This window comes from Anabrus simplex, chromosome 4 (genome assembly GCF_040414725.1).
Source record: "Anabrus simplex isolate iqAnaSimp1 chromosome 4, ASM4041472v1, whole genome shotgun sequence".
Lineage (NCBI taxonomy): Eukaryota > Metazoa > Arthropoda > Insecta > Orthoptera > Tettigoniidae > Anabrus > Anabrus simplex.
Window position 1 is genome coordinate 284,821,707 of NC_090268.1, and position 20,186 is coordinate 284,841,892.

Genomic DNA, 20,186 nt, shown 5'->3' on the forward strand with positions numbered 1-20,186 from the left:
TTTGAATCCCCATTAGGAAGTCGTAAAATTTAAGAAACGAGATTTCCACTTCTGGAGGTGCACATGGCCCTGAGGTTCACTCAGCCTACACCAAAAATGAGTACCAGATTAATTCATGGGGTCAAAGGCGGCCGGCTATAGAGCTAACCACTCCACCCCATCAAGTGCCGAGGTTGCAGATAGTGGAAGCCTTTACCTTCCACCCCTTTAAGGTCCTTTTTCTTTCTTTTTTCCCTTATAAAACAAACATTATTTGAAGCCTTATATTTTGGACCTGTGGGTTATTAAACATTGTTTTCTGGTCACACTCTTTGACCATGAATTATTTCAAAGTTAAACTCTGCCATGCGCAAGAGAATGACTTTGACCACCATCTTGAATGTGACAACACTTCGATCGACTCGAGCGTAGGCTATGATCCTATGACTCGAGTCAAAACTCAAGGGTGCGAGTTTCTACATATGCACCAGCAATCAAAGATTTGGATGCCTGCCCACTTCCTGGATTTTAATTTTATCTTAAATTAGGAAGCGATTTCACAATTTTTTCAGTATCCATAACTGGGCTAACACAAGACAAATACAGACCACGCTAGTCAACTTCACACAATTATGTTCCTAATCTGTAGATAGGCTACCACGCGACAAATATTTGCCACCTTTCACTGTATTATTCAACACAGAATTAATTTTAAACTTCTAAATGGAATGCAAAATAAAAGCACAAACAGGCTTCCTAGGTTATTCAGCAATATTGCCGAAAGCCAGCAAGCAAAAGTGATTTTTCCTGAGGCTAACGGCTTGCTCCCCAAAGGCATTATTTAGCCTGTAAACTTCAGGAATTCAAGGCCTTTTTCCGTTTTCGCGCAACTTTCCCTGACCTGCCTCCAGTGGCGAGGGCTCTTATCTGTGTTGGAAAAGACGTTCCTTCCACAAGGGATGACAAAGAACATTTTCAGGGCTAGGAAGAAATGTGATCATAGTAAGCAGTAATAGCAAAAAATTTGTGACGCGGTATGCGAGATATTTTTATATGAATTTACTATGACTTGAATTGGAAATTAAAATTTATTTCACTGAGGAACGCACTAACTAGGTTTCACTGTAATGTACTTGTAACTAACAATACTGTATACAGTAAAATGCCATTATAAGAAAGGCCAGTTTAACGAAATGTTCAGAATAGGAAAATTATTTTTGGGCCCCTTCCCTTTTCCCTATTTAATGTTTGTTAAAATATTTCATTCTAACGAATTCGAACTTTCAGTATAACGAATTAAAATGTAGCCTTTTTGCTTATATTTAACATCTTTCTCCTTCAAAATATAATTGAAATTCATCCTGTTTTTATCACTGCGTCAGGCGGCACATTCTATACAACACACAGGCGAAACTACCCAATTACAAATCAGGGAAATTGCACGTGAAGATTATCTTTTTTCAGTTTTGGTGTACCAGTACTGAACGTCGTTATGTAGGAGTAATTATACATAAAATGCAAATTAAAGCCAATTTTCTATTAATAAAAATAGCTTCAAATATTTATTTATTATTTATCATATGGTTTACAATCACATCACAATGAAAGTATTTTAAAATTATTTTCACGTCTGAACACATTAAGTCAAAATGTCAGATTGGTATCTGTAATATAATTTACACCGTTTTGAGTAGCCATCAGGAACTCGGCTGGATCTCCTGAGAAGGCTGATAGAGGGCATTCTTGGATAATATGCTGAACAGTTTGTCTTTCAGCACCACAACTACACTCGGGAGATGGAATTTTCTTCCATTTATAAAGGGAGTCTGCACATCTACCACAATTAGTTCTGATTTGGTTTAGAGTACACCAAATTTTTCTGGCAAGCTCAAAACCTGGTGGCTTAAATGTGATGCATGGCATAGTTTGCTGTTTGGTGTTGCAGAGGTCTTCCATAATTGCTTCCAGCTGTCAATCATGTTGAAATTACTTTCAGCAAGCTTCCTTGCAGTATTCAATGGAGGGTGGCGAGACCGAAGTATCTTCCTGTTAATAACAGGGAGGTCAACATGTACAGGAAGAGAAGAATTGTTGCACATATTATTGTACACCTTGATAAGTGCTTGTTCTCTTCTCACGGATGGAGGTGGTATGTGACTTAATGATGGCAGCCAGTATGTTAGAGTACATCTAATTGTCCCTGATATTAAACGCATGGTTTGGTTGAGCTGAGTATCAACAAGCTTAACATGAGCGCTGTTTATCCAGATTGGAGCACAATATTCAGCCACGGGATAAACTAGTCCAAGGGCAGAAGTCCGAAGTGTAGATGCTGTTGACCCCCACGTAGTGCCGCACAGTTTCTGCAGGATATTATTTCTGGTTCTGAGTTTGGCGGCAGTTCTGCTAAGATGTTCTTTGAAACTTAGAGTCCTATCTAGAATGACTCCTAGAAATTTTGGATACTTGGTATGTGAGAGTAATCTGCCATCAAAGTGAACTTTCAGTTCTCTATTCGCTTGTTTATTGTGGAGATGGAACGAAGCAACTACTGTCTTTGCTGCGCTTGGCTGTAACCTCCAGTCACGAAAGTATCATCCCATAGTAGATAGGTCTCTGGTTAGAATATCCTCGGTAATTTCGAAGTCTATATGGCTAACAGCAAGGGCCAGTCATCTGCGTACCCAGATTGAATTACAGTATTCGCGTTTACAGGATATGGTTCAGGTAGCCATTTTCCATACATTTCCGTGATTGATCGAGCTGGATATAGATTTCAAAGTAACCAATACGTAATAAGTAGAGGCATGATTTTTTCGCATTAACGATAAACGCGACAAAAAATATTTTGAAGGGATTTTGTGATATTACGAATCATGTGTTTCTGGTTTAAAAAATATGGATATTATGTTCGCGAATTAAAGCGATAAGGTCATTTTAAAGCGAAATTCAATTATTTCACGATAAGCGCGATATTACAGCAAAATGTGTAGTGAATAACGAACTTGACATTTTGTTCCAAGATTACACATGAAAAGAAGAGGAAGAGCGAAGAAAGATTCATCAACAGGGACAAAATATGTTATCATTAATGTTCTGGAAGATCTCTCTAAGACATGGCATCAAGGAAAAGGGATTGGCTCCAGGCTTCTTGCCAAACGAAATGTTTGGAATGTTGTTCTTGTGGTGGCTGGTAATGCCACCCCAGCCTGTCTCCTCATGGCATTGTGCAATCCTGGAATCCCTAATGACGTCTACAAGCAGCACAATTGACTGGTGTTTTTCGGCTTCGTGGTCAGGTGAAATCAAGAAAGTGACCACAGACAATAGCGAAAACGGGTCGTTCGACTAGTGTTACGGTGCAGAGCAGAGCTAAACAGTTTGGAGTGAAGGTTTATACGTTTCGGAAAGCAATATATTAATGTGTAAATTTTGTAATGTTCGCATCGAGTGGGAGAAAAAAGATTCTGTCTCAAAACATTGTTTTAAAAATAAAGAACATTCAGAACGTTAATTTAGCACTCGAACAGTGAAACAGCGGGCAACAACAGAACTCTCATTAGATATGCAAAAGAAAGCTAAGAGTGAAAAAACAGAACATATTCACGAAACAACAGCAATGCTGCTCAAAGCCAATATCCCGCTGGAGAAGGTAGATGACCCTGCAGTCCGAAAATGGTTTCAAAAGTATGTACCAGGTATGTACAGTCTATCAATTAAACCTCCACAATCAGCGATAGTAATGAAACCTTTAATGAATAATTTTAGAATTTCATTAAAGCGAAACGGCAATATCTATTTCGCGAAATAACGCGAAAATTAGTATCCTTTTCGCGAAATGGTTCAAAAATTAATGCAAAAAAAATCATGCCTCTAGTAATAAGTAACATTATTGGCTGGGTAAGAACGTCACATTTACAATCAACCAATGAACGTTGCGGTTTCACATCTCTACACTCAATACTGCATTTCGTTTATTCATGTCTCATGACGCATTCGAGTATGTTTTGTTCATGAAGCAACGTGTGTATTAGTGTGTCGGTTAACTCTTTCGTCAATATGGATTAAAAGAAGCGAAAGCAGTTTTCTTTAAAAGAAAAATGTGAAATACTTCGGGAAGTGGAGAAAGGAGGAAAGAAATGAGAAATAGCGAAGAAGTATGACATCAGCCCTTTAAAGTCATGAAATTCCTTACTAATGAAGACAAAATTAAAATCTGTCAGGAAGTGGACCGGGCGTCTGCATCTTGAAGCACGCAGGGGTCGCAAATGTTCAACTCACACTTTTGAGTTTTGACACTATCACTTAAGTTGGTCGAAGTTTTGTTCGATTCAAAAAGGTGGCCAAAGTCATTCCTGCCAGTCACACATGTTCCAGTGTAACCTCCAATTTACTGTCAAAGAGTGTGACCAGAGAATAATGTTTAATAAACCCCTGCTCTGAATTAAAAGGCTTCTACTAACATTTGTTTTAGAAAGAGTGTGAACTTCAATAATACTTTGATATGATACTGTATAGGATTTTGGGCTGATGCCGTGTCAAGAAAATAAGGTGAAATTCTTTACGTTTCGCAGAGAACTGTGCTCTACGTCATCAGAAGAAAATCTCGACTGTCCACGAGAAAGGCTTCTTAAACAATGACTTTAAGTTTAGATGTTATAATAGAAATGGAAATGGTACATTCATTCGCCACCAGATGGCTCCCAGGACATGACAATGCGCTACCATTCGAAGCGGAATCTGACCGAAACATTAGAATCAGTCTAAGAGGTTCACATAACATGTGTATTTAACATATGACATTGACACAAGCCTGGAATGAAACATCTGGCGATGAGGAACTTATGAATTTGGAAAACACCGAGACGAAATAACAATAGTGAAGGGACGGGGAAGGGAACTACCTACGTAAATTCTTAATGGCTGGCAACCAGGTATTACTTAATTGATAGCCAGTGTCCCTTTTGAAACTGTTAGGATTTCTACGTATTTCCACAGCTTCCCGCATAATCCTGGACCTGTAGTGTCTAGTATGGGTAAGAGCTCGAGCATCTTGGAACATGACACCATGACCCAACGATAGAGCGTGCTCAGATATTGCCGATTTGTCTGGTTGGTTGAGACGAATATTACGTTCATGTTCCTTGATACGGGTACCAATGGACTGGCATGTTTGGCTGATGTATACCTTACCGCAAGTACAGGGAATTTCGTATACCCCAGGATGTAAAAGTGAGGACAATTTTTCCTTGGTTTTACTCAGACTGTGAGCAATTTTATTGGCGGTGCCAATATCGGTTTTTATATTGTGTTTGCGGAGGACCTTGGCAATTCAATCTGTGCTGTTGTGAATGTAAGGCAAGTAGGCAGTTCCCTTCACTTCTTCCTTCTGTGAATGAATGAATACTGATCTGCATTTAGGGCAGTCGCCCAGGTGGCAGATTCCCTATCTGTGAGGGAGCTTTGCTTGGTTGGTCATTTCTGTGGGATGCAGGGCTCTATGAATCTGCAAATCACTGTAACCATTACCCTTGTATGCGACTTTGAGTGTGTCCATCTCCACCTGGATATTTGATGGCTCACAAATTTGTCTCGCCCTCTTGGCGAGTGTCATCAGAATGCCGTGTTTTTGTGCTGGATGGTGGTGAGAATCTGCATGAAGATAGCGATTTGTGTGGGTAGGCTTACAATAGACGGTATGTCCTAAGGAGCCGTCCGGTTTCTTTATTACTAGAACATCCAAGAAAGAAGGGCATCCGTTTGACTCCATCTCCGTAGTGAACTTCATTGACGGATGTTGCTGATTTAGGTGGTCTAGAAATAGATGAAATTTCTCAGGACCTTCTGTCCAGACCACAAATGCATCATCAACATACCTCCACCATATCATAGATTTGATGGGCACCGAAGCAATAGCCTCCTCCTCAAACTGCTCCATAAAGAAATTAGCCACTACGGGCGAAAGTGGACTTCCCATAGCCACTCCGCCCGTCTGTTCGTAAAAATTCCCACACCACAAGAAATAGCTGGAAGTCATGCAGGAGTAAAATAGCTTAGTAATGTCCCCAGGGAACAGGTGTTCAATGAGAGGCATTGCCTCTCGATAATATGTGGTTCGGAGATGATTGCTTGTATGCATTCCCCTGTGACGGATTCCCTTGACCCAGAACCATTGAAGTCTCAGGCTTGTTAACGTACACAGTAGTATGCAGATTGACAACACATTGTGTTTTTGGAAAAATCTTGCTTTAACTTTAGGTTCCCTATGGGAATCAACATCTATATCATCTGATGGCCAAGCAGGCATCAATTTTTTGTAATGAAATTAAATATCGTGTGGCTTTTAGTGCCGGGATATCCCAGTACGGGTTCGGCTCGCCAGGAGCAGGTCTTTCTATTTGACTCCCGTAGGCGACCTGCGCGTCATGAGGATGAAATGATGATGAAGACAACACATACACCCAACCCCCGTGCCATTGGAATTAACCAATTAAGGTTAAAATCCCCGACCCGGCCGGGAATCAAACCCAGGACCCTCTGAACTGAAGGCCAGTACGCTGACCGTTCAGCCAACGAGTCGGACAATTTTTTGTAATGAGACAAAGTCTCTCATAGTGCATTGGCATTGCCGCTGGCTTCAAGTAGCCTACGCAGTGGCCTCCACGATATGCACTAGCCATGCGTCTTGGTGGGTGTGCTATGTACCAACTGATGAGCCCAACTTAGCACACGGGGGCGAAACGCTGGCAATCAGAATGAGTTAGCTGGAAAATTTATATGTCCAATAATAGACCATTTATATTGGTATTATAAATTTACTCATTCAGGACAAATATTTCAGGTTCCCTATGGGAATCAACATCTATATCATACCACAGGATGACAGACATGTTGTCGTACAGTGTCATCTCAAAACACAACAGTGAAGCACTGTAACAGGTCAACTGTTCGAGAATGTGTGCTTCGGAGATGATTGGTTGTATGCACACCCTTGCAATGGATTCCCTTGACCCAGAACCATTGAGGTCTCAGACTTGTTAACATACACAGTAGTATGCAGATTGTGTTTTTGGACAAATCTTGCTTTAACTTATACTACAATGACGGTCGTATACACATTCGACAATACTGGTGAATACAAGGATTGGCAATGTGATATGCCATTGAATATAGTTCACTTGATATTGAGGGTAATCTTACCAGCAGCTGGTAAATCAGGCAAGCTGATGCTGTATTCTACCAAGACAAAGCCCAGGCTCATGTTGCCAAGAATGTTCAAGAATTCTTCAAAGTACAGATATACAACTTCTTCCAAAATTTTCATAATCCAGACACACATTTAATGCCATATATTTTAAAGTACTTGTTTAGCTACTTTGTCTTACTCTGTTATGCATAATTTTAGTAAGTGTCTGATCATTATTTTGAATAGAATACTCTGTATTGCCAATAAACCTGTATTTTATTTTTCAGATATCAAATTCCAGAAGATGCCTTCTCTGACTTGGAGGACGGCAACACCCGTAATCTTCGTCTTATCTTCAAAATGCAGGATGGTACAGCAGTTCCCTCATCTTCATGGGTTCAGTTTGATCCAGAAAAACAGGAGGTCTATGCCCTGTAAGTTGAAACTGCACAATCTAAACTTATAACTTTTCTAGTTTCTTTGCACAGCAGGCGATCTGCTGTGGAATTCAGTTTTTGATATAATTCCACCTATGTGCCCTTTATCATATTCTTCTTTTTTCCCCTCTATAATGTGAACACAAGGATCGGTGATGTGATATGCCACTAAATATTGTTCACTACATATTGAAGGTAATCTTGCCAGCAACTGGTAAATCAATCGAGCCACACTGATTGACAAGCTAGGATCAATCATAGGTCGAGAGCACTACTTATGAAAAATGGCAGCCAGCCTACTGTCAAGAAATTACCATATAGCCCGTTAATGTTCAATATTGCAACGGCGGACTTAGTTCCAATGACAACAACAGCAGAGGTCTCTATATACATCTATGCAGGCGACATGGTGTTGGTGTCAAAATCACAACAAAAATTGCAAGAAGCTTTCGATAAGCTCGTCAGTTGGGCACACACCAACAACATCACACTGAATCCAAAGAAGACGGTACACATGATATTCAAAACGGCGGAAGAATTCTAACGTCAACCATGATCGTGCACAAGAATGAAGCACTAACCAGAGTAAACACATTCAAATACCTGGGGTTGACATTACAAACGACTGGCACAAGCTTTGCATCTCACATCAATAACAGGACAACTGCGGTGATCATGGCGATGAACGAGATTGAAGTCTTATGACAACTTTCCATAATGACAGCAGTAGACTTACTTCATATCAAACCGAGCTTTATAGCTGCAGTCACTTAAGTGCGGCCAGTATCCAGTAATCAGGAGATAGTGGGTTCAAATCCCACTGTCAGCAGCCCTGAAGATGGTTTTCTGTGGTTTCCCATTTTCACACCAGGCAAATGCTGGGGCTGTCTTCATATCAAGATTACACCTATCATTACAAACGCAATACATGTCATATGGGAGCACCTGAGCAAAGAAGACTTAATGACCACAGAAAAAATCAAAGCCACCTATCTCAAGAAAACTCTATGCATAGCAAAGACTGCCACTGTCAAGATTAACATATGAGCTCACAAGAGAACCTTTTACATCAAGGAGATAAAAACAAAAATGTGCTTACATCTGAGGATACTTTCATCTAACAGATGTAATGACGACATCCGAGTGGAAAAATGCAGGGTACGAGACACACGCGAAAGAGTGCAAAGGAAGGAGGATAACATTGACAGAACTCTGTACTAAATAACTTGTAACTTTATCCATGCACATTGTGTGAAATATATATCTATTATTAATATGAACATTGATGATTAAGCTTAAAATGAGAGAGGGTTGATTTTTCAATGCTGGTCTCTGTGTATAGTACGAACCTGTGAACTGTCATATCTACGAGACATGTGCGCTGTTTCATTCAAACTGTTCACAAGGGTAGAATTTTGAATATATATTAATTTTATTGACAGTCTTGAAGAACAAAGTCATAGCTATTTAGACTATCATTAATATTACCATATTACTAGCTGTACCCACCCATATTGACAAATGAAAGTGCAGTTACACTAAGAGGAAAATTCGAAAAAGGAAAGTTATTTTGTGTTGCTTACTGTAGAGGCTAAAGGCAACATGGTCTCCCTTTGCCCATTATTCTTTGCACTTTACTGCCAGAACAATGTAACATAAGATATTGATACACACAACGGATACACAACATCTTTGTTGCTGACAAACTGAATTTAGGTGCTTAAATATGAGGCTAATTCTATATTAGAGATACTTGAAGCCTGTCATTTAATCTAATGCTTCTTTTTACACTACATTCGACGTTCTATTACTATGAGCACTAACAAAAAATGATAAAAAGAGATTTACTGCACTAACATGGGAGTATGTGATGTACAGTTAGCCAGGTAGGAAGCGACTTGAGGTCATGTCCTGCAACTCTGAGTCTAACCCTGTGACTTCTTTATAGCCATTGTGAAGCATGGACTGATGGGGAACTGCAAACTGACACTGGTAGGCAACTATGTTATTGTCGTTTATGGGGAAGTGTGTGCTGTAGTTATTATTTAAGTGTAGGGAAAAGGTAGGTGCTTTGGTACTCGAAATGAGGTACTACCTAAGTATTTCCCTGGAATATGAGGGGCGACCAAGTGGAATTACCACACTGACAACGGTTGGTGTAGGGGTCCAGATCCGAACTCCAGGCCCCTGAACAGTATGGTGAATAAAGGCGTTAACCAAAGAAGAAAGAAAAATGCTCAGTAATTTTCCAGTTATAACAAATGAGCACTACGTGCACCGATTGCTGGCCTATGTCCACTAAGACTTCAACTGTAAAATGTTCTGTTAATAATATCTCCCTTATTAATTCTCCTAACAAAAAAGTGTATAAGAGAAAAAGGTTTTAAAAAGATTTCTGTTACAATTGCTACATGTCCATTAAGGTTGATCATGAATATTTTGTGGGAGAGTAAAATCACTGTTTTGGTCTTTCTGTAAACCCCAGTTCATTCAGGGATTTTGAAATGGTATGGATCCTAAAACCTACCCTTTGTTAGGTGGTTTCTAAATATGAAGTTTGGTCTAGTAGTTTTGCAGTTATAAGAAATCAGCTCTGTGCGCACCTGCTTTTGGGCTATGTCCCCTAGACTTAGATTGTAAAATACATACATACATACATACATTATCATTATAGACCATTATGCCTTTCAGTGTTCAGTCTGCATGCCTCTGTGAATTTACTAAACGTCACCACAATCCTCTATTTGCAACTAGTACTGTGGCCTCATTTGGTTCTATACCTCTTATTTTTAAATCGTTAGAAACTGAGTCTAACCATCCTCGTCTTGGCCTCCCTCTACTTCTCTTACCCTCCATAACATATTCCATTATTCTCCTAGGTAACCTACCCTCTTCCATTCGCCTCACATGACCCCACAACCAAAGCCGGTTTATGCACACAGCTTCATCAATCGAGTTAATTCCTAACTTAGCCTTTATCCCCACATTTTGAGTACCCTCCGGCCATTGTTCCCACCTGTTTGTATCAGCAATCATTCTCGCTTTTTTCATGTCTGTTACTTCTAACTTATGAATAAGATATCCTGAGTTCACCCAGCTTTCGCTCCCGTAAAAGATTTAAATTTAAGAGGTATAGAACTAAATGAGGCCACAGCACTAGTTGCAAATAGAGGATTGTGGCGATGTTTAGTAAATTCAGAGGCTTGCAGACTGAATGCTGAAAGGCATAATGGTCTATAATGATAATGTATGTATGTATGTATGTATGTATGTATGTATGTATGTATGTATGTATGTATGTATGTATGTATGTATGTATGTATGTATGTATGTATGTATGTATGTATGTTTCTTTTTCAGGTATAATACTGTAACCATATGTTTTCTCTTTCACTTAGTTTATAAATTTATTTATTCAAAATTAGTTTTAGCAGACTAACCTCCAATGGTTATAAAATACTTAGACTGTAAAATATTCTGTTAATAACATCTCCCTTATTAATTCTACTATTGAAAAAGTGTGCATAAAAAATGTTTTGGAAATATATTTCCATCAAATTAGGTCGGTGTTCAGTAAGATTGACCATGGATATTTTGTGGGAGAGTGAAATCACTGTTTTCAGTTTTTTTGGATTCTAAATATGAAGCTTGGTTAAATAAAATATATTTTTAAAAAACATACTTCTCACTCATAATGATGATATTATTCATAGAATTGTATTTGAGAAGCATTGCCAAATACGGCATTCTGGTTGCAGAATACTGATCAACAATATCAAGGAAACATTTTGAATAATTTGCATCAAGAAACTAGTACGCAGCCTGTTGAGAAAATGCATGATTTGTACGAGTTGAAGCAGCACCTGCACCATTACCCAAGGACTGTGTCAAATATGCAACAGCCTTGGAATCGGCGATGATTGACATGGTTGGGCCGTTATATCTACAATCGCAGGGGGGGGAGGTATGAATAGTACTTTTCACATGCGCTGTGTATCATGCTGTACATCTTGATCTTGCAGAGTCTCTCTGTTCAAAATATTTCATGATGGCATTTAGAAGATTTATTGCATGAAGAGGGAGAGTGCACATCATATACACTGGTAATGGCACTAACTTTGTGGGCACAAACAACAGCCTGAGCCCCTGGCTTTTCGAGACAAAGAAAGTGAAAAAAATATATCTCGCATACAAGACCCCCAAAATAATTCGTCAGAGAAGAGCGATTCCGCTTCGAAGCGGGTACAAGTCTTATTGCAGCTCTGATGCCATCGCACATATTTGTGGATAGTTTAATCTGTACGACCCACACAATGAAAATACATGCTGAAATCATGCAGTACATCTGTGTTTCGTAGTTAAGAACTGTCCGCCTCCATAGCGTAGGCCTACTGCAGCTCTGATGACATCGCACAAATAGGCGAGTAGTTTCCTGTCCGACCCACGCATTGCAGTATGCATCAGTCGTGCTCTATGTCCGTGTTTTGTAGTTAATAATGTCTGCCAGCATAATGGTTAGCACAATTAGCTGCCATTCTTGGGAGTCTGAGTTTGATTCCTGGTACCGTACTGCCAGAGATTTACGATATGATATGTGGTAAAAATGGTACATGTAACTCCCCTCCACTGGGGGTGTGTCTAAAAAGAGCTGCACCACCTCAGGATGAGGAAATGAGTTTACTTTAGTTGAGAAATATTCACAGTTGTTGCTATTAATATAGCAGGCAAGATCATTAACGAAGTGATCGTTTATATCTCATAACTCGGACCAATATAGGTATTTTTTGAAGAGAAGTAAGTTTAAAATGTGATGAAAACTATCCAATTATAACAATTGTTTTACTCGTCAATGTACCTAATGTCCCCACTTACTTTAAACGGAGATGCCAGACAAAACATACTAGGGTATGCATTAATAAAAAAATGGAGACAACGAACGTACAAAATTAACATTATAATAATAAAACACATTATTGCCACACCTGTAGATATCCATAAATGCAGCAAACTTTCCTGTTATTTATATTCTTTCCATCATGGAACTTTTGGCACTATCTGGGCGATGGCATACCCTACGTAAACAATGTGGTCCCTCTTATCTCATTTACAGCTGTTTAGGTAAATCTTGATGTGATAAATGTAGAGAACAAGCATGAAATATACTTAAAAATAAGAATCTGGCTTTCAACAGCCACAGGTATCCAAGAATGCTTCCAGTCACCATGCATTATATTCAAAAGTACAAGTCGTAACATACGTTAGATATCAGCTGGTGGTTTGGCACATTTCTACCACACGGCTTTATTCGGAAAGACTGGCTTCTGCTACATATACACCAACTGCAAATATCAGAGACCATCTCCTGAAACCATTTGGGAATAGATTCACACTGTTTGGACACTATAGTCGGGAACAAAAGAATTTTTAAAAGGTTCAAAAAGATGGGAATTTGAATGCTCTCGATTGCAGTGCATGGCTGACGCGGCTGACGAAATGGCAGAAGATGATGTCACTTGGAATGACAACACACCGGTAGCAGGGAAGTTGGTGGTGCTAGACGATTATTCAAATGAAAGCAGTGATCAGGTTTACTCGGGTTTACTGTGTGGTAGGCTTACTGCTCAACTGACAAAGACAAATGATTGGCCATTAAGTCCTTTTGTATCAATATTGCATATGACAATATGAAACCCTTATCCCTTTTCTCTACGGGGTCGAGTATGAAGTGAGACGAATCTTCGTAGCAAGTTTTTACAATTGTATGCCCTTCTGACATCAACCTTATCGGAGGAATTAATGAGATGTAACGAATGACGTGATATGAGTAGCTAAAACGGACTATATTTACTTTACATGTAGGTCTGAAAGTCGTGTTCACCATTTATTGTCTTTTTACATTTAGAAGTACTGCCTTCCAACAAAAATAGCCAGTATAACTCAAATACATTCATAAGTTTGTTAAAGAGTAGTGTAGAATGTATACATGTACAATTTATAGTACTTTATAGCCTAGAAGTAATGTGTTCACTGCACAAAATTTGAGGTTAGCGCATATTGTACCCCCCCCCCCCCAAATACTTTTTTTGGCTGTAAATATGGGGATAAAAGGGGGACTAATACGCGACTAAATGCAGTAATTGGGAGGAAATAATGGCAATGTCTAGTGTGCGAAAAATCTACTGGATCATCAACACCCCCCTGCAGCACCGTGGTGGGAAGGATGGTGGGAGACGTTGAACCAAATGGTTAAGGAACTGAGGAGAATTATAGGCAGGAAAGTACTAAGGTTTGAAGAGTTTCAAACTGTCTTGTACGACATTGAGGCAACATTGAACTCTCAGCCTTTGACCTGCATGGAAGACACACCTAAATCTCTGAAACCGTTAACATCTGCCATGTTTGTACATGGTCTACCAGACACTGAGGTCGTGGATTTGGATATCATCAGTGCCAGCAGAAGGCTGAGGTACCTTAAAAGCTACGACAGAATTTCAGTCGGTGGTTCCGCAACAAATATTTAGCCTTGCTAGGCCATCAGAGGAAACAGAGGCAAGGGACATTACTGGTTGGAGAAATCATGCTGATGGAATCGGATAGAGCGAAGAGAATCAACTGGCCCCTTAGTCTGAATTTGGAAACATACCCTGAACCTGATGGCAATCCAAGAGTGGCAAGAGTTTACTTCTTTAACAAGATATGATGGCCTATTTTAATTCAAGATACTCCAATCAAGTTGTTGTAATACTTTAACCTTTGATCTCTTTGTCAAGGACTACATCAATTAGGATTTTATCCTTATTACATTATAAAAATATGAGACATGTTTCGCCTTTCATAGAAGGCATCTTCAGTCATTGTTTCACCTCGAGATTAAATCAGGCACCTGATTTAAAATTAAAATATAATTATTAAGATTTAACATTTACACACTTAAAAATAGAGAACGAGCTATGCGCGCATTCTGGTGGTTGTATCGTGTTTCTTCATGTATTAGTTAGGAGAGTATTTAAGCAGATGGCAGCATTATATGTCTAAGTCAGAGAATTTATGATATTTTCGATCAGCATGCATCAGTAGATGTTGTCACTCAGTGAGCTCTAAGACATGTCTTCTCGCGGCAAACATGTACTTGACGAAAGTTATATTTTCGATATTTTATGATATATTATAAGTTTATGCGCAAATGAACATATTATTGACATATGAATTCGAAACAGCTTCTTACATTTCATTATAATTGGAGTTCGTTTTACGGCCTAGCGCATGTTAGGCATAGATATCAAGGATAATTTAATAAAAAACCACCTATTCAATACTTTCCATGTTTAATGTGGTTATTATCTACATGATTTTATGTAGACTTATTTAGGTCAGGTACATGTTTCACCCATTATTTTGAGCATCTTCAGCCTGTAAACAACCTTTAGGTCAAGGTTTGGGACCTTTTTAACCAATATAAACATACCAATATATACACTGTATACAATATATACATTATATACAATATATCTAGCGCATGTTCCCGCATATTTCATATTTGCGAGAATACGTAAGATTGTCAACACATTAGTAAAGTTGTCTGTTTAGAAGACTGTATTTTCTCTTTCTCAGAAGTATTTTGTGGTGAATGGAACAATAATTTTACATTTGAGTAATTTTTGACAGAATTTATCAATTAAAATAAAATTTCATAAGAGCTCCCATTTTCATTATTATAATTATTACTATTATTATTGAAAAATTATTATTTTTATATCGTACTCATTATTGTTGTCGTTTTGTAATTGTAATGCACATTTTATATTAGCAAAATAGGGTAAATACAACAGTATTTCAGAAAACTGTACTTGCTTAGTTATCCGTCAGACCTTTCCTCCATTCGCAAAATATGGTGTAATATATAAACAATTTTAAAATATCAAGTGATAGTTGACATGATACAAACAGCGTTTTTCAAAATTAGATGTTCAAACAAGCAGAAAGAAAAAAGAATCATGCAAATATCTCCTACAGGTACAGAGATATAATGTTTTTAAAATCCTTAAAAATGCCCAGTCCAGAACGTTTGTTAGGGATTTTAAGGCCCAGAGTGGAATGGGTTAACCGAGGTCATTTGAGGTTTTAGTTGGTAATTTTGAGATAGGAAGAGTCTATAGAGGAGCTACAGCAGTTGAGTGATGGAAGTGGGGAGCTCAATGCACCTCACAGTTGCTTCAGTATAAAGGAGGTATTTTGGTCCAGAAGCTGCAGATTTTTGGGCAAAGGACGAACTGGAACTAGTAAATGGACGTAAATGAGTAGTGTAACTTGAAAAAAGCATGATAATCTATTGCTTCCATTTCTCTGACATTTTTCTTGTTTTGTTTTACAGACCCTTAGAAGAACAGGTTTCTAAGTGGGAATATGTCCTGGAGGCAATGGACAAGGAAGGAAAATCTGTGTCTGACAATCTCGCTATTCAAGTGCAGCATCACAAAGGAAGGCGAACTGTGAACCATGAGTTTTCAATCTTCTTGCGTGTTGATAAGATGGACTTTCCTTCTGATGTGGATTGGCAGCTGCAGATATTGGACAGTTTGGCAGAACTGTATGGAGATGCTGATCCAAATCTCATCACAGTACGAGCTATCAACATGTCCAATGATCCCATAATCTTTACTTGGACAAATGATTCACTTCCTCGCAGTCACTGTCCTCGTGATGCCATTGAGAAGTTGTTTAAGGTTTGTTGCCTAGCATTTAAAGATATGATTTGTTTATGTTGATCATTACCACAGGAAAAATATTGATGATGATTGTTCATTCCTTCACCAGCAGTCATCACCCATCAGAGAGTAAGGAATAGGCTTTCTATTCTACACTCTTTGCTAGATATTAGTTCTTGTAATCATTTTTTTCTTCTTTATTTTATAACTATCAATCATCCTATAGTTTGCAGCCTTCTCAAATATGATCCCATGAATGTTTAATAGGTTTTCCTTTCTCTGCATTACTTATTAAACACAGTATAGCAAATTGTGCTAAATCCACTAAAAGTCACAGAATAATTCATTTTAATAAATAAATTAATAAGGAGTGGAAGGCTGAATTCAGAATTTGATTATAAGTTTAATTAAAGGTACTTTTCCAAAACAATTAGCCTTTCTCCCACACAAAAGTAATGGAGTGCAGTCGAACGAAGGCAGGTGATGTAGGAAATATTAGATTAGGAAATGAAGTCTTAAAGGAAGTATATGAATATTGTTACTTGGGTAGTAAAATAACTAACGATGGCAGAAGTAAGGAGGACATAAAATGCAGACTAGCACAAGCAAGGAAGAGCTTTCTTAAGGAAAGAAATTTGCTCACTTCAAACATTGATATCGGAATTAGAAAGATGTTTTTGAAGAATTTCGTGTGGAGCGTGGCATTGTATGAAAGTGAAACATGGACGATAACTAGCTCAGAAAGAAAGAGAATAGAAGCTTTTGAAATGTGGTGTTACAGAAGAATGCTGAAGGTGAGATGGACAGATCGAATCACAAATGATAGGGCACATCTTAAGACACCCAGGACTTGTTCAGTTGGTTTTTGAAGGAAGTGTAGGTGGTAAGAACGGTAGGGGTAGACCAAGGTATGAATATGACAAGCAGATTAGAGCAGATGTAGGATGCAATAGTTACGTAGAAATGAAAAAGTTAGCATAGGATAGGGTGGCATGGAGAGCTGCATCAAACCAGTCTATGGACTGATGACGCAAACAACAACACGGTAGTGAAAACTAACCTCAACAGATGGTTTGGATACTGCTGCAATTTGTTTCAACTTCCTTGTTAAATATGGCTTTCCAGCAGCCTTCAGCCTTGCTTGCTCTGATCCAAAAGAACCAGATTCTCTTGCTCTTCTCTTCTTATTAAAATTAACTTACATTGCAATAAAAACCACTGAACACCTAAACTGTTATATTGGTATAATTGCTTGAAGTAGTCAGCTGGTCACTGGTGTACGACACCATTATAAACTCAGCAGGTCCTAGACTTAGCACTACTGCCATATTTGGAGTCCTCTTTGAACTGCTTCCTCAGCTCTTGGCACTTGCAATATGTTGTTAGCAATGGTCCATTGCACTTTTGTGAAATAAATTCACATTTTGTCATAATTGGCACTTAGCACCATTGATATTTCATTGTCTGAACAGATTTGATTAAAGGTTTGAGTTTCATTGGAATTTCCTTGGTCTCCATATACCGTACCTTCCAAAATAATTTATGTATTTACTGTATTTACTGTATTTACACGAATAATCCCCACTGCCGAATAATTCCCGCACCCTAATTTTACAAGGGATCATTTTGAAAAAATGAAATTAACTAAAATTCCTTCTGTCAAAATAGTAACGTAGGCATAAACAAACATTTCATATCACCTCGCGATGTCCACGTGGACCTTGCGCAAATATGAACGTGTAAATTTACGGATATAGCTGCTTTGCCTGAACATATTTGAGATGACAAAAATACACTATCACTGGTATAAAATATATTTTCGTCGCCATAAGACCTATCTGTGTCGGTGCGACGTAAAGCCCCTAGCAAAAAAAAAAAAAATTTTAAAAAAATATTTATATTTGCCATAAAAATTAGCAAGTAGGCCTAGGTATTTCATTAATTTGAACGTGCAATAGGCTCGATTCACTGTATATCGAAAGATTTGTTGTCTCTTGCATCACTAGAATCCTCTTCTAAACTACTTACAAATTCATCACACTCCACGTCTAAAACACTTTTCACACGCGCTCTCATTTTACTCAGATATCAACACGACCGGTGGTGGATAATTCTTTTCATAAAATGTAAACACTTGAAAAAGACACACCGGCAAGCACTGTTAGTTTTGCGATACAGTAAAACCTCGTTAATTCAAACTCTTTGGGGCGCAAAAATCTGACTTCGAATTACATGATTTCGAATTAACTGCCAACTCGTGCTTCAGAAATGCCAACCCTTGCCGCGTCACAAAATATTCAAGACCTGTTACTGCATGCAACAAACATTTATTCACAGTTTAAAGCTTTCAAATGCCATGGAAAAAAATTCCAAAATGTATCCAACAAGGTGCATTTACAGTATTCAAATAATGCACTTGGATAACTCAGTGGCAAACATAACCTCACACAACGAAAGAAAAAAAGAAACACGACTCAGAGACGAGGACAAATTATGCTGGCTTCCCTGTGGAAGTGCTTTATTTTTTGGATTACTGTTATGTTTGCATTTTTAGATGCCTTGTATTTGCATGGAAAGTACCTGACGCCCTTAAAACACCGTGGCTTATCGAGCTTTCCTATGACGAGGGCAGGAAGTCTTTTGCTTCCGTCTGCATTGCAGCACAGTATAGTGACTGCATCTCCCTTAGAAACGTCCATTTTGGATAGGCATAAGAAAACAATGCACTTTCATTGGCATTGACATATTATTCGGTGCGTACGAATTGATTATAATTAGAGCCACACTTTTTTGCCAACTGTCGGCATCGCCAGTGTTCGCAGATTCTGCGTCTCTGCACACTACCTGTTCCATGATGTTGTGGCATTCCCTAAAACGCTGAATACAAAATAATTACGATTTCACTCGAACTTAGCAAATATGAAACACACTGTCAACACACCCAAGTGAAAGAAAGTGTGGCACGCTACCCCTGCGTGTTCTGAAAGACACAGTCTATCGTGACACAGAGAAATTTGGAATTGAAATTGCTCTGTAAAATACTATTTAAAAAATGTAAATGCAGTTTTAAATTAAAAGTCTGAATTGTTTTCCATTTAAATATGACATATGAGGCCAGTTTTCTTATATCTGCAGCTACAGAAAGCATAACTATACATCCGACCGAAAACTTGCCAACCTTGACGCAAATAAAACCCGCACCCAAATTTCGTAACTTAAATTTTTTTAAAAAAATATGCGGGGATTATTCGTGTTAGTACGGTATTTGTGTCTTTATATTAAGTGGCGAAGTTAGGGATCTTGGCCCTCTCTTACACTTAACCACAATCTCAATGTAATCTCGTGTCTAAAATGCGGAAAATCACAAAGGTTTTGCAACAGTTGCAGTTTTCCCACAATCTTTTGTCATTTCTTGACAAGTTGGCCACAAATACACTCAACCACATAAAAATTGGTAGTCGCAGAGATGGCTTACTTACAAAATCTTCTTGTTTGAAACAGGATAAAGATGTTTTGCAGATGATAGGATTCTATGTATCACCTCTTCGGCCACCAGCTCTCCACAGTTTACTAATATCCTTGCAGTTTGGGAATTCATAAAATTAAATATTTCTTTGCTGGCCAATTTTTGTGCGGTTGAGTGTACAAAATGACAATAGTCACGATCTTACTTTTCTCTGTGGTCACAGGGAGTAAAGAATTTATGCTCGAGATTAGTGCCAATACAATTATGGACTAGAATTCGATATTAGTCAGCTAGACTGTTCCATGACTGTTAGTGTTTTGCCACTATGCTCGGATTCTAAACAATCTTATTTCTGAATTGCAAAATTATTATTATAAGGAAAATATATTTTCTGGAACAGTTTTCTGGTCCAA

The 20,186-nt window shown here is 38.4% G+C and overlaps 1 protein-coding gene across 1 annotated transcript in view; it reads left to right on the forward strand.

Annotated features, from left to right (window-relative positions):
* The window catches only part of Dg (Dystroglycan), a 532,981-nt gene that overhangs the window by 495,191 nt on the left and 17,604 nt on the right, over positions 1–20,186 (forward strand). The window contains exons 11-12 of the mRNA XM_067145542.2: positions 7,453–7,599; positions 15,974–16,325. Of these exons, the coding sequence (XP_067001643.1) occupies positions 7,453–7,599; positions 15,974–16,325 (499 nt within the window). The remainder of the gene's footprint in view (positions 1–7,452; positions 7,600–15,973; positions 16,326–20,186) is intronic.